Source organism: Aotus nancymaae, unplaced genomic scaffold, assembly GCF_030222135.1.
Source record: "Aotus nancymaae isolate 86718 unplaced genomic scaffold, 86718_ANA_hifiasm-v0.15.2.pri h1tg000014l, whole genome shotgun sequence".
NCBI lineage: Eukaryota > Metazoa > Chordata > Mammalia > Primates > Aotidae > Aotus > Aotus nancymaae.
Window position 1 is genome coordinate 123,911,839 of NW_026988425.1, and position 13,977 is coordinate 123,925,815.

General features: G+C 43.8%; 1 protein-coding gene across 12 annotated transcripts in view; it reads left to right on the forward strand.

The window, feature by feature from the left end:
* FAN1 (FANCD2 and FANCI associated nuclease 1) overlaps positions 1-13,977 on the forward strand; it is a 62,601-nt gene that overhangs the window by 649 nt on the left and 47,975 nt on the right. For 8 of the 12 annotated variants that reach the window (XR_010342654.1, XM_064376331.1, XM_064376330.1 and 5 more), the window contains exons 2-4: positions 3,656-3,763; positions 4,996-6,837; positions 11,838-13,226. Coding sequence is in view for 11 of the 12 variants with exons in the window: in XM_064376331.1 (XP_064232401.1) it covers positions 11,990-13,226 (1,237 nt within the window). In the remaining variant the exon portion in view is untranslated. Of the gene's footprint in view, positions 1-3,655; positions 3,764-4,995; positions 6,838-8,586; positions 11,298-11,560; positions 11,664-11,837; positions 13,227-13,977 lie in introns of those variants that run through there. The other 4 variants (XM_012472462.3, XM_012472463.3, XM_012472461.3 and 1 more) reach the window with 4 other exon arrangements.

Sequence of the window (13,977 nt, forward strand, 5' to 3'; positions counted from 1 at the left end):
GGCACCTCTGTCTTTCCAGTTGCTTACACGTAAAGCTAGGCTGCTACTTTGATGTCTTAATTTTTCTCTATTCTATATCTAATTCCCTAGCAATCCTGTCAGTTCTGTGTCCACACTGTACTCAGCATACTCACTGCTGTACCTCCAGCTTAAATCACCATCATCCTTTGCCTGGAATGCTGCATCAACCTTCTAATCACTGTCCTTTCCTCCTTCCTCCCTTTCTTCTTCCGTCGTGTAAATCGTCATTTCATCCTTCTGCTTAAAATCTTCTAATGTTTTTTATTACACTTGAAATGGGAAACTCTTCCCCTTGAGCTCAGCAGAATTTGGCTCCCTTCAGTCTCCAGCTTCAGCTTCTGCCTCCTTCACACTCTAGCCATGCTCGCTTTTTTGCTCCTCAGGCTTACCAAGCTCAGTTGCATCTTAGAGAATTTGTTCTTGCTGTTTCTTCTGCCTGGAATACATGTTTCCCAATCTCCCCATCTTTATAAGAATATCTCGTTATCTGTAGTTTTCATCTTAGATGTCACATCTAAGAGAGGTTTTCTTTGACCACTATAGCCAAAACAAATAGTGATTATTGAATAAGCGAATGAATGAATGGAGTGGTATATAATGTAGCAGAGTTGATAATTTAAGGGTAATTCACTATCTGTCTCCAAGCAAATAGATTTGTAATGCTTTTCCAGCCTAAAATCTGTACAACTGATTCACACATACTTGGTTGACAGGTTTTATATATCAGTGTGGCTCATCAGCTTATATGTTATTGGGGCCAGAATCTATACTTACTTTATTCGAATTTGATTTTATATATATACTTTATTTTATATTATATATATATAGCTTATTCAAATTTGATTTTACAGAAGAATTGGGGTTTTTGTTTTTCTTTTAATTAAGAGTGCTGTGAAATTATTACCTATAACTCTAGGTCCTTTACATACATGAACACTTAAGCACACAACATGGAGGCAGGTACTATAGTTTCCGTTTCACAGGTGAGAAAATCAAGGTTTAGGAGGTGGGAGGGTGAGAGCTAACTCTGGGCCCATGCTGTCTGCACTGCATCATGTTCCTTCACCAGGCCCTACCCTCTCAAATGCTCCTCTCTTGTCTGTGTGACTGGCACTCAGACTTGGCTCAATACCGTCTACTCCCTGGAGCATCCACTCCTACTCACCAGCTTCTGTGAACCCGTAAAACATGCTTGTACCATCCTTCAGTCCTTGCTGACCTTTACCACTTGATACCTGTATTGTTGTCGGAAATGGAATGCCATTAATTAAGGACTAGTCTAGAAGTCAGAACCTGAGTTGAGGTCTGCTCCCAACTAGCTTTGTCATACAGGCCACCACTTTACATTTCATCCATACAGAAGAGCTCATCTCCGAGCTCCTTTCTGGTTAGTTGATAGGTAGGTTATTTTTTTCTATGCAAATATTTTGTCCTCTCAGACAGTAAGCTTTTATTACCTGGGTTTTTGTTTGTTTGTATGTATGTTTTTAATCAAATTGTAATTACATGCAAGTAAGTTCTTGCTGGCAGGAGCTACCTTTAGATTCCCCAAGTGCCTCATATGGGGTGTGTAAAATAAACAGGTGAAGATAAGAGTGGAATTTTTCAATTCCTCTTGTTCAGCAGGTCTTACTGATGTGAAGGACATGGGCCTTTTCTGGGCCTTACCTGTGTGATCTGGCTATTCCCACCCATTTGGTCTCCTGGGCTTGCTACCCCTAGCCCCACTCATCCTCCAATTCCTTCAGCAGATGAAGTCCCTTGCACCTTCTTGCTGTGCTCTTCCCCTGGCCCAGTAGGCTGTACTTCCTTTCTGTGTGGCTGGCCCCTTGTTATTGCCCAGGCTAGATGCCTTTCCTCCTCACAGGTGTTCCCTGGCTCCTTACTTAGGGAAGACCACCCCTTCCAGCCTTGCTGCCTGTGTCACCACCTGGCTCCTTTTCATCATAGCTGCATCGTACATTTGCAGTCATTGGCTGGTTGTTATTGCTCTCTACTTCAGGCAGCACAAAGTGCATCTACTGTTTCACTCTGTCCTTCACACTAGCAGAGATCTAATGCAGGGAGCCCTTAGACATTCCTTAGAATATTGGGAAGTGAAGGAGAAGTGAATGTATTTGTGTCTCTGTGCCCAAATGAAAAGCCTTTCTTTTTCCCCCATAAGAAATGTTGATCATGCCTGTAATCCCAGCACTTTGGGAGACCAAGGTTGGTGGATCATGAGGTCAGGAGTTCGAGACAAGCTTGGCCAAGATGGTGAAACCTCATCTCTACTAAAACTACAAAAATTAGCTGGGTGCAGTGGCGGGCCCTTGTAATCCCAGCTACTCAGGAGGCTGAGGCAGGAGAATCGCTTGAACTGGGGAAGCGGAGGTTGCAGTGAGCTGAGATCACGCCACTGCACTCTAGCCTAGGCAACAGAGAAAGATTCCATCTCAAAAAAAAAAAAAAGAAAAGAAAAGAAAGAAATGTCGAATTGCTAGTAGGTTCCCCTTGATGTCACTTTTCTCATGTTTAGGTTGGTATTTCACACACCATCTCTGTAAACTCCATTTACCAATCAAAGCCATCATTTTTTATGGCTTTTTGGACTGTCTTTGGTTTCTCCATATTTCTCTTTAAATGCTAGAATGGAACACAGTGTTATTAATAACAGTTGAACAGTGATTCAGTGGAAGAAATGATTTCTTTCACACTCTCATATTTCTCTTACTTAGAATCCAGGATTCCATTGTGTTTATGGCTTGTTTTTGTTCTTTGTGAAGTTTCCTTGAGCAGATAACTCCATGGACAGGATGGTGATAAGGAAGAAAGAATGCTAATATAACTGTAATATATAGTCACCCTTTTAATCACAGGATCAGTATGAAACCTGTTTGAATGACTGAATTTCTCAGGCAGTTCTTTCAAAAAAAGACAAAAAACTAAAGCAGATGGTCCTTCAATTAACATTGCATTATTTTCCCCTTTGTGTAATTGATAGGTCTGATTTATTTTGTTCCTGTTTTGGTTTTTCAAAGTAGTTCAATATGATTTCATATTGATGTTTACAGAGATGTTTTCAGTAGCTGAAAGATGAGGAAATTTATCAGGAGCCTATATTTGACTCTTGTTCTCATAAACATCTTTCTTTGCATCTTTTTCCATATACTTCTTAGAGCTAGATTCTTTTCTGTAAGCAAAGTCAAGATAATGTTAATAGAAATCGATAAATCTTACCAAACAGCATTTGCGATTGAGAATGTCCACGTGTGTGGCAGATAGGAATAGTTGAGGAAGAGATAAAAGAACTGGTGTTTGAAGATGGCAGAAATGTAACGGTGTAGAAATACGTGCTGTTGGAATGTTTTTGAGACAGAAAACCCTAAAATACCCATGTCTTATGGCATCCTGAAGCAGCTTGTGCCACCCCTTAGCACTGCCATGATGCCCATCAGCTTAGGACTTTGGCTGTCACCATATCTGACATTTTAAATAATCTCCATTAGATTTGCTGACTTTCAAGCAAATAAAAAAAAGATAATCTCCATAACGTATTTTGTAGATCATGCTCGAAGGTAATAGGTTCAGAATTGACACATTTTGTGTTAGATCCCCTTCTGACTTCCCATTGAATGTATTCTCTCTTTTCCAGCCCGTACCAGAGATTAAAGTTGTGTCAAATCTGCCAGCCATAACCATGAAGGAAGTAGCCCCATTGAGTGTTAGTGATGCAGCTCACCTGGCCCCAGAGGAGATCAAGGTAAGAAGCCAGTGTTAGGTTGCAACGAACCAAGATTGCGTCAGTGTACTCCAGCATGGGCGACAGAGCAAGACCCTGTCTCCAAAAAAAAAAAAAAAAAAATTCTGGGCACAGTGGTTCATGCCTTTAATCCCAGCACTTTGGGAGGCCGAGGTGGGTGGATCACGAGGTCAAGAGATCGAGCCTGTCCTGGCCAACAAGGTGAAACCCCGTTGACAAGGTGAAATATAAAAATTAGCTGGGCATAGTGGCATGCACCTGTAGTCCCTGCTACTGGGGAAGCTGAAGCAGGAGAAACTAATAATGTTATAATATTCAAATACCAGTCTCCAGTATTCTGGCTTTATTATGAGGTACAGGCTTGAGAGTTACTATAAAAGCAGTTTTTAAATAGCTAGTATCAATATCTTGTTATAATCCAATCCAAATACTAGCAGTGATGTTAGGTTTAAAACAAATTGCTTGCATTGCATCCATACTAGCAATACTTTAATATCAGCATTTCCTTCCTATTTTATCCATGTAAGCTGATTAGTAATGGACTCTGGGTCTAGAATCAAGCATTTGGTTATTGGAAGAGGTTGGATACATCAAATGCAGCAGTCCCCACCATGTGAACATTGAAGCCCATGCCTTACACAGTAATAATGGTTTCTGCCAGGTGCTCATCCTCCTGGCTGCCTTAGCAGCTAGGCCTTCTTTTTCCCTCCTCACTTGCTTTGCTACACCTACACTCACCCCTTCTGTCGGAGCCTCTGCCATCTCAGTGCAGGTGACAGCCCTGGCAGGATAGGCTGGCAGCTGAGGAGAAAAGAGAAAAGGGATCCTCACTGGAGAGGTGTTTCCTTCCCTTCGTCTGTTCCTTGGTCTTTGGGTCCTCTGTCCTCAGTCCAGTTGCTGTCATTAGCAGCTCAGAGCTGAGGCTGCCTCAGGCATGTCCCTGAAGCTGATAGGATGCTGCAGAGGGCTTGCTTCTCTTGAGCTGTTAGCTTCAGACCCCAGCTCTCCATGCTGCCTTTGCAAATTAGTTTGGGAATTAAACCGTTGCTCTAAGAGTCTGTGCTGTCAAAAAATGCATTCCAGGTTGTAAAGAGCTGAGTTACAAAGCTCACTGGAATGCAGGTGGGGATTGCTCTGCGTATTCATGCATTTGGCCATGTCTACTTGCTAGCTGCTTCCAGAGGCATTGTTAAACTCGATTAATGAGTATGTTGGTGGTTATTTTTTCATAGGAGAAAAATAAAGCTGGAGATATAAAAACAGCTGCTGAAAAAAACAGCTACAAAGAAATGAGAGTGGAGGAAAAACAAATATCAAAAACATATGAAAATAAAAGAGAAGGAAAAGTGGAGAAAACTGCTTGAAAAGAGCAGTCCAGATCAAGCAGGGAAATACCACAAAGCAGTAGCTTTGGGGGAGTTAAACAGCTGACTGAAACTGGCAAAGCTTCCTTTGTAAAGATGAGGACAAGGGAAAGGAAACTAACTGCTCAAGGGGACCTTTGGGGGGAAAGTGCTGGGTGACTGGGATGTCTGAGCCAGCCCACAGTCCCCGTGCGGGATGGACACACATGCTGCTGACTGGCAGGAATCACAGCCTTAAACCTTCTGGAGTTTTTCATCTAGGGTTCTCACAATCGCCTGGGTCCTGGCAGCAGCTTTTCTTCCACTCCCTTCTTCTTTAAATTGTAAGAACATTGTAGCAGTATAGAATGTATAAAATACCTCTATGCTGACTGATTTAGTTTTTTGTAATTCTAGTTCTTTTTCATATTTATAGTTGTGTATGTTGTTGTAATAATGATGTACTGTTATGTTTTTGGCTTTTTTCACTTACCAGTACATTTTACAGCATAAGTGAGTGGTTTTTGTTTGTTTGTTTGTTTTGTTTTGAGACGGAGTCTTGCTCGTCGCCCAGGCTGGAGTGCAGTGGCGAGATCTTGGCTCACTGCTACCTCTGCCTTCTGGGTTCAAGCGATTCTCTTGCCTCAGCCTCCTGAGTAGCTGGGATTACAGGTGCGCATCATCATACCCAGATAATTATTGTATTTTTACTCGAGACAGGGTTTTACCATTGTGGTTAGGCTGGTCTCAAACTCTTGACCTCGTGACCTGCCCACTTCGACCTCTCAAAGTGCTGGTATTACAGGCATGAGCCACCGCGTCCGGCCACGTGTGTTGTTTTTAATTACTGGATGAAGGTAAAGACAAGGCCTTAAAGTCCTCTCAAGCGTTCTTTTCTAAATTATAAGATCAAGTAAAATGCAAATCAGTGATGCAAAGAAAACAGAAAAGAAAAAGAAAAGATGCGATATTTCTGTTCATAAAGTTATATTTTGAATATAATGTAAAAATGTGTAAGCTTTATTTTTGCATTGTTCTGTTTTATAATAAAATTCTTGAGAACCTTTCTTTGCATCAGTGGCAGATATTTGAGAATTCCATGGTGTGAAAAGACAAACTCCAAACTATTTGCAAAGCCCGTCTGATTTTCACCAGGTGCAAAGCAGGACCTGGCTCCCCAGGCCCTTCCTTTTCGGGCACTGCCTGAGCTGATCCTGCTGTGCTGTTGCCATGGCCGGGGCCTGTGTGAAAGCCAGGCCAACGTGTCCACATGGGCTAGTGAGCAAGGACAGAGTCAGCCAAGCCCCTCACCAGCAGCTGTCTACAGCAGAGGTCCCCACTTTTTGGGTTCTTGATTTCCTTCTCCCACTGCCCTGTCATTTCACAAAACAATAGCATTTTCATGCCTGTGCCTTACTTCTTTCCCGCTTTGGGAAATGATCTCATGTCACCTGAACAAAGGCTTAGCGTAGGCTGTAGAGTGCTATCCACAATCATATGCAGAGGACAGCTATGATGAAGTGAATCTAGAAGCAATAGAAGCTCTGTACAGCCAGGGATGTAGACTGCAGTCTGCAGTGTTCTGTGACCACCTGATGCTCATTGTTTCAAGCTCCCCATCCAGGGAAAATTGCCTTTTGCCTGATAGGCTCCCATTGATTTGATGGAAATGCAGTAAGCCTCAGTCCAGATGGGTAGAGAATGCGGACTAAGATTCCACCAAAGCAACAGGTAAGATCCTTCTAGTTTTTCATCTGCAAGGGGTCAGTCATAATGGTCAAGAAGAGCCTGTTGAAGTTTGCACTCTGCATTCCTGTTACTGCAGAAGCTGGCTGCAGCAGGGTAGAGCTAGGCTGTATGGGGCTAAATTAAGCATCAGTTTTTACCTATTTGTGCTGCTATAACAAAATATGTGCAACTGGGTCATTTACAAACAACAGAAACATTTCTTGTGGTTCTGGAGGCTGGAACGTATACAATGAAGGTGCTGGCAAAGTCAGTGTCTGCTGAGAGCTACTCTCTGCTTCAAGATGGTTCCTTGTTATGTCCTTGCTTAGCAGAAGGTGGAAGGACAAAAAGCCACCAAAGTCACTCCGTCAAACCTTTTATAAGAATGCTAATCCCATCCATGAGGGCTTTGCCTTCAAGACTTAATCCTCTAAAGGTCCTATCTCCTAGTATCTCTTTGGCCATTAAGTTTCAACACATGAATTTTGAAGGACACATTCAGACCATAGCGTTCCAACCCTGGCTTCTCAAATTCATGTTCTTACATGAAGCCATTCATTCCATCCCAATAGCCCCCAAAATCTTAACTTGTTCTGGCATCAACTTTAAATTCTAAGTCCAAAGTCTCACGTAAACATATGGGTGAAACTGAAAAGGTAGGATTCATCCTGAGCCAAATTTCCCTCCAGCTGTGAAATCAAACAAGTTACGTGCTTCCAAAATACAATGGTGGAATGGGCATAGGATAGATAGTCCCATTTTAAAAGGGAGAAATAGGAAAGAAGAAAGGAATAGCTTAGTCCCAAGTGAGTCCAAAACCTAGCAGCGCAAGCAACATTAAATCTCGAGGCTTGAGGATAATCTTTGACTTTATGCCTCACCTTCCAGTCACACTGGGGTGAGGGCTGGTTCCCCAGGGATCCAGGTGGTCCCAGCCCCATAGCTTTATTGGGTGCAGCCTGTGCCCTGGTTCTCACTGGTTGGAGTCTTGTGCCTGCCGCTTTCCCAGGCTGCCATTGCCCGCTGGAGGCTCTATAGGTCCAGTGTCTTAGGGCCGGCGCTGCCCCAGTGGCTGTGCTGGGCCTTGCCTGTGAAGGCATTCTCTGCTGTGGGCCCACCCCATGGCAGTTCTCTGCCTGCATCTGATGTCCCCTAGTCCTTGACATATCTTGCTCGGTTTTCTGGCTGCCAGCTCTCTCTTCCTCCTACTGCACCAGCTCAGTCTCCTTTGTGGGCTCCTCCTCACTGCCCCGCCTTTTGTTATTGGAATGCTCAGTCTTCTGACTGTTTAGTTCTCTATCTACAGTCAATCCTTGGTCTCAGATTAATACCATTTAAATGCCAATAACTCCCAAATTTATATTTCCAGCCTGACCTGACTTGCTAATCAATTCAAGAGTTTTCATCTACAAGAATGTCCGACCAGTATCTCAAACTTACATGTCTGAAACTGAACTCTTACTCTTTCCCCTCCATCCTGCCAGTTGCTAGGCCAAAGCCTTCAGAGTTTCCCTTGACTCTTCTTCTCTTGTACCTTACCACCTTTACCATGAGCAGATCTTGCTGGCTCAGCCTTCTAAATATATTCAGAATATGATGGTTTCTTATCAATTGCAATGCAAATGCCATGACCCATGCCACCATCATCTCTCCTTGGATTACTGTGTCAACCTTCTGTTTTCCTTGCCCCCCCCCCTTCCTCTTCCTTCCCTCCTTGTGTGCCCCAGCTCTGTTTTTTTTTTTTTTTTTTTAATATAGTGATGAGGTTTCACCATGTTAGCCAGGCTGGTTTCGAACTCCTAACCTCAGGTGATCTGCCCACCTCGGTCTCCCAAAGTGCTGGGATTATAGGCTTGAGGCACCGTGCCCAGCCTTTTTTGTTTTGTTTTGTTTTTTTTTAGAGGGAGTTTTACTCTTGTTGCCCAGGCTGGAGTGCCATGGTGCAATCTTGGCTCACTGCAACCTCTTGCCACCTGGGTTCAAGTGATTCTCCTGCCTCAGCCTCCCAAGTAGCTGGGATTACAGGGTGTGCCACCATGCCCAGCTATTTTTGTATTTTTAGTAGAGATGGGGTTTCTCCATGTTGGCCAGGCTGGTCTGGAACTCCTGACCTCAGGTGATCCGCCCCCTTTGGCTTCCCAAAGTGTTGGGATTACAGGCATGAGCCACCATGCCCAGCCCCAAGCTGTATTCTTAATGCAACAGGAAAAGGGGTCGTTTTAGAGCTTATGCTACAATATCTTTGTCTCCCGTCCTCTCATCTTACTCAAATTCTATGCTCAAATTCATACAGTGACCTGTGGGGTCCTACATCAGGTGCTGGCTAACAGTAGGTGGATGGCAAGTTAGCCAGCTATTTTTGTAAATAAAGTTTTATTGGAACAAAACCACACTCATATGTTACATATTATCTATGGCTGCTTTCATGCTACAATAGCAGTGTTGCCTAGTTACGATGGAGGCCACTGTCAGGCCTCAAAGTCCAAGCCTGGCCATTATAGCCTTTGTGACCTGTACATACACCTCTGAATGGTCCCCAGGAGCCAGAAAGTCTGAAGTAACCACAAGTAACCAGGTGGCCACAGAAAGAAGTGAAACAACTTGTTCCTGCCTCAACTAATTGCTCTTCTGCAAACTGCAACCTTTGTCCCTGCTCAGCCTTTCGAACATTTCCCCCTGGACGTTGGGTTTCTCAAGACCCCCACCCCTATAACTATGTAATTTACCACACCCTCACCTCTGCTTGCAACCCATAATCCCCACCCTTATGATCATGCCTGATTGTAATGAATGACCCCTACCCTTGTGATCATGCATCCCTTGATGTCCTTCCCCTCCCTAAAATAGATTACCACCTTTAACCATTTGCCCCAATCTGTAAAACCAACTCCTATCCCACCACCCTCCACTGACTCTTTTCGACTCAGCTAGCTCACACCTGGGTGAATAAACAGCCATGTCGCTCACACAAAGCCTGCTTGGTGGGCTCTTTATGTGAGTGACCTGCCTGACAGCCATGTGGTCTCAGAAGCCTCAAACATTTACTACCCGGCCCTTTATAGAACAAATTTGCTAACACTTGCCCTCCATGATCCGGCTCTCTGCTGCCTCCCTCACTTTGTTTTCTTCCGCCTCCTTGGTGTTCTTAGAGCCTGCTGGGCAATCTTCTGCCTCAGGGCCCATGTGCTGTTGCTGTTTTCTGGCCTACTGTGGTCTCTCAGTCCACAGCCTTGCCTCTTTCAGGCCAATGTCAATCTTCAAATGTCATCTTTTCAGTGAGGCCTTTCCTTACCACTCTTTCAAAATTGTAATCCTCTCACCCCCAAGATTTTTCTGGCTTTTCTTGTCTTCAATTTCATTACATAGTTTACTTTTTAAATTTTATTTTCTCTATCCCCTTCCACCAGAATATATCCTTCATGACGACTTTCCCTCCCTCCCATGAAGGATTTCCTCCCATATGTTTTCAGCATCTAGAATGTTACCTGGAATGAGGTAGGCACTCAATGCATTCTAGTTAATGAATTCCACATTTAGGTCCTTATTCTCTTTGGTTTGCTCATTTATTTATGCCCTCATTCAATGCATATTTATGAGTAATTACACAATGCTACCCACTAGCCGCTGCTGCAGGCAGCGTCAGATGTTATATAGTAAAGAGAACAAACACAACCGCCTGATCTCAAGAAGCTTGCATTCTAGATCATTCGTGGTGGGCTGGAACACGTTGGTGTCAGTGCTTTGGGGTTGATTGTTAAATTTTCAACTGTTAAACACAGCCATTAATAAAAGTTAAATAAATCATATAACTTTACAAATAAATTACATTAAAAACAGAAGTAATAAATACTCAAGACGCATCACTTCCTAATCACTACATTTTATTTCTTGATTCTTGATGTTATTACTTCAAGGGTATCAGATAACCGGTGATCAGCACTGTCTTTCGGAAAACCCAGCTCAGTGGTTTTCCAGCTGAAACTCCCTCTCGCTGATTCTCAGGAGTCTATCTAAGTAGAGTTCATGTTATCCGCCTATTGGTTACAGAAGTAGCCTGTCTTCCCCCAGCAGGCTGTTTGCTCGGTTTGACACTGAATGCTCCCCCAACAAACACGTTTAGATTGCTCTCCCTTCCCCCGACTGGAGAGAGGGGTATCATCAGAGTGCACAGCCGCAGTGGAGGCGCGCGGGGGCGTGCAGGGGCGCACAGGCGCCTGCCCCTACGGGTGGGAAAGGAAGGAGGTGCCTGGGTCTCCGCTTCGGGGCTCAGCCTGCCTTGGCTACTGGTATGGGAGCCTTTAATGTAGAAAGGAAAGGAGATCGATCACTCGAGCTTCCACTTGCCGAGCCTGTGGAAGAGAGACGCGGGGATTGGCTGGGAATGCCTGGAAGCGCCGGCGCGCGGAGCCAGATGGGAGGTGCGAGGCGGCTGCGCGGGGTTCTAGGACTACAGGGCACCAAAGGTGGGTGGACGCTAGGGCAGCCGGGTCTGGAGGGAGCAGGGAGGGCGGCTCAGGCTTAGTCGCGTGGCCCCAGGTGTGCGGCCTTCGCGCCGCAGCACCCTCGGTGCTGGCCGGAGCCTCGGCTCTGCAGCAGAAGTCGCGGTTGTGGCAACCGGCGCGGGCGCAGCGGGCGTTTCGTCTGTGCGGGCCCGTGGGGCGGGCATCGCCCTGGGCCACGCGCTGATAGTCTCCATCTCTCTCAGATAAAGTCATGCCGTGGTCTTGTAAAGGGTCTGTCCTGAAGTGGTCAAATTGTTCATTTTTAGAAACGGATAGTTTTATGTCGTAAAGCTCTGTCATTTACGAGTCCGGCTCTGTCATTTTATGGTAAGGGATACTAAGATCGCGTGTAGAGCTGGTGGGAGGGGCTTGGTCTTCTGTCTTACGCTTAGGGTGGTCTCTTCATCCCAGGAGACCTTGCTCTTCCACGTTTCAGAGTTCGCTTTTCCCCTTGCTGAATTCACAAAAATGTTTTTAATTCGTATGTGTTTCATCTTGTAGGAAGAAGAAATTGTCTAGACTAATAACATGAGATCATATAGAATCCCACTTTTGGTGCTTTCAAGTGAAGAAAGTAAAAGTAAACCATTGCTATCTTTCACCTTAAATATCCTGTGTTTTATTGCTCAGAACACCCAGTTTTTATAATATTCATGATGTCAGAAGGGAAACCTTCTGACAGAAAAAAGCCTCGTAGAAGCTTGTCAATCAGCAAGAATAAGAAAAAAGCATCTAATTATATTATTTCGTGTTTTAACAATGCACCACCTGCCAAACTTGCCTGCCCCGTTTGCAGTAAAATGGTGCCTAGATATGACTTAAACCGGCACCTTGATGAAATGTGTGCTAACAATGACGTTGTTCAAGTTGATCCAGGGCAAGTTGGCTTAATAAATTCTAATGTGTCTACGGTAGATTTAACCAGTGCTACTTTAGAAGATGTAACACCAGAGAAGTCACCACCGCAAAAGACAAATTTAACTGCTGGCCAAAGTGATTCAGCAAAAATGGCCATAAAACAGAAGTCCAGTCCCTACTTTAAAAGTAATGATGACTTGGTGTGCAAAAATCAAGATGAGCTGAGAAATCGTAGTGTGACAGTCATTTCTTTGGGAAGCCTAGCATCTAAATTGTCCAGAAAATACATAAGGGCTAAAAAATCAATAGATAAGGATGAAGAATTTGCCGGTTCTAGTCCACAGACTTCCAAATCCACGGTCATTCAGAGCCTGATTGAGAACTCTTCAGAAATTGAGGACAAGGATCAAATTTTGGAGAACAGTTCTCAAAAAGAAAACATGTTTATATGTGATTCTCTAAAGGAAGAGTGTATTCCCGAACATATGGTAAGAGGAAATAAAATAATGGAAGCCGAAAGCCAAAAGGCTACCCAGGAATGTGAGAAATCAGCCCTCACCCCTGGCTTCTCAGATAATGCGCTCATGTTATTTTCACCAGATTTCACTCTTGGGAATACATTAAAGTCTACTTCAGATGACAGTCTTGTAAAGCAAGAGTGTATCACAGGAGTGGTTGGACAACATGAAGCATGTTGTTGTGAAGAAGTAAAAATGACTGTTGCCTCAGAAGCTAAAATACAGCTGTCAGATTCAGAGGCAAAATCTCAGAGTTCTGCAGATGATGTTTCTGCATGGAGTAACATCCAAGAGGCTCCTCGGCAGGGCGACAGTGGCTTAAACAGTAATATCTCTCGTAGCATTCCTTTGGAGCAGGGGTCAAGCTGCAGTGGTCCTGATCAAACAACCAGTCATCCTTACTACCTTCGGAGTTTCCTTGTGGTGCTGAAAACTGTACTTGAGAATGAAGATGATATGATGCTCTTTGATGAGCAGGAGAAGGGAATTATAACTAAATTTTATCAGTTATCAGGTATCTTAAGCATGTTTTCAAGTTTTTGTTCTCCATTTGCTGCTCTGATTTGGGCATGATGTGATGGGCAGTAATCTAGTGACCACAAGGAGTCACTGTGGTGTAGTGAGTACTCTGTGGGAGTGTTCATGGGAGTCAGAGCATACTCAAAGGTTTTATTGAGAGGGATGCATGGAAAAGAGACAATATTTTGGGCCAGGTGATGTTTACTCTTGCTGAACTTTGGTTACATCGGAAGCAGCTGTTTTTCTTTTATAGGTATATTTGACAGTTATATATAACCTTTTCCAGATGAAAAAAAAATACAGTGTGACTTAGAAAGGATACTTTGCATTTTCAGCATGTAATCAGGCTTCTTGGGTTGTTTTGTTCCTCAAAGATGAAAGTAGAATAAAATAAAATACAGGAAAAAAAACAAACAAAGTAACCTGAGGCTAATTTTCTTTCTCCCAACAACATTTTAGACTCATAGACTGTGCCTTTTAAAGACAAGATGTGGAGGAAATGGAAACTTTCAAGTTGAAATTGGTACATTTAAAAATATTAGTCTATGCCTCAAGTCCTTGGCAGCCAGGGGTGGCTCCAAGCCAGCAGTGGAGGTTTGTAGTAAAAAGCCACCCTTGTGTCCTTGCAGTGTTATTAACAGGGGGCCATGATGGGTCTGTGGAACTGAGTCCCTGAGGATAGGAAAAAACTTACTTGGTGGCCACACTGTCCTTCAGTAAAATACAGCCATGCCCGACTCTTCAGT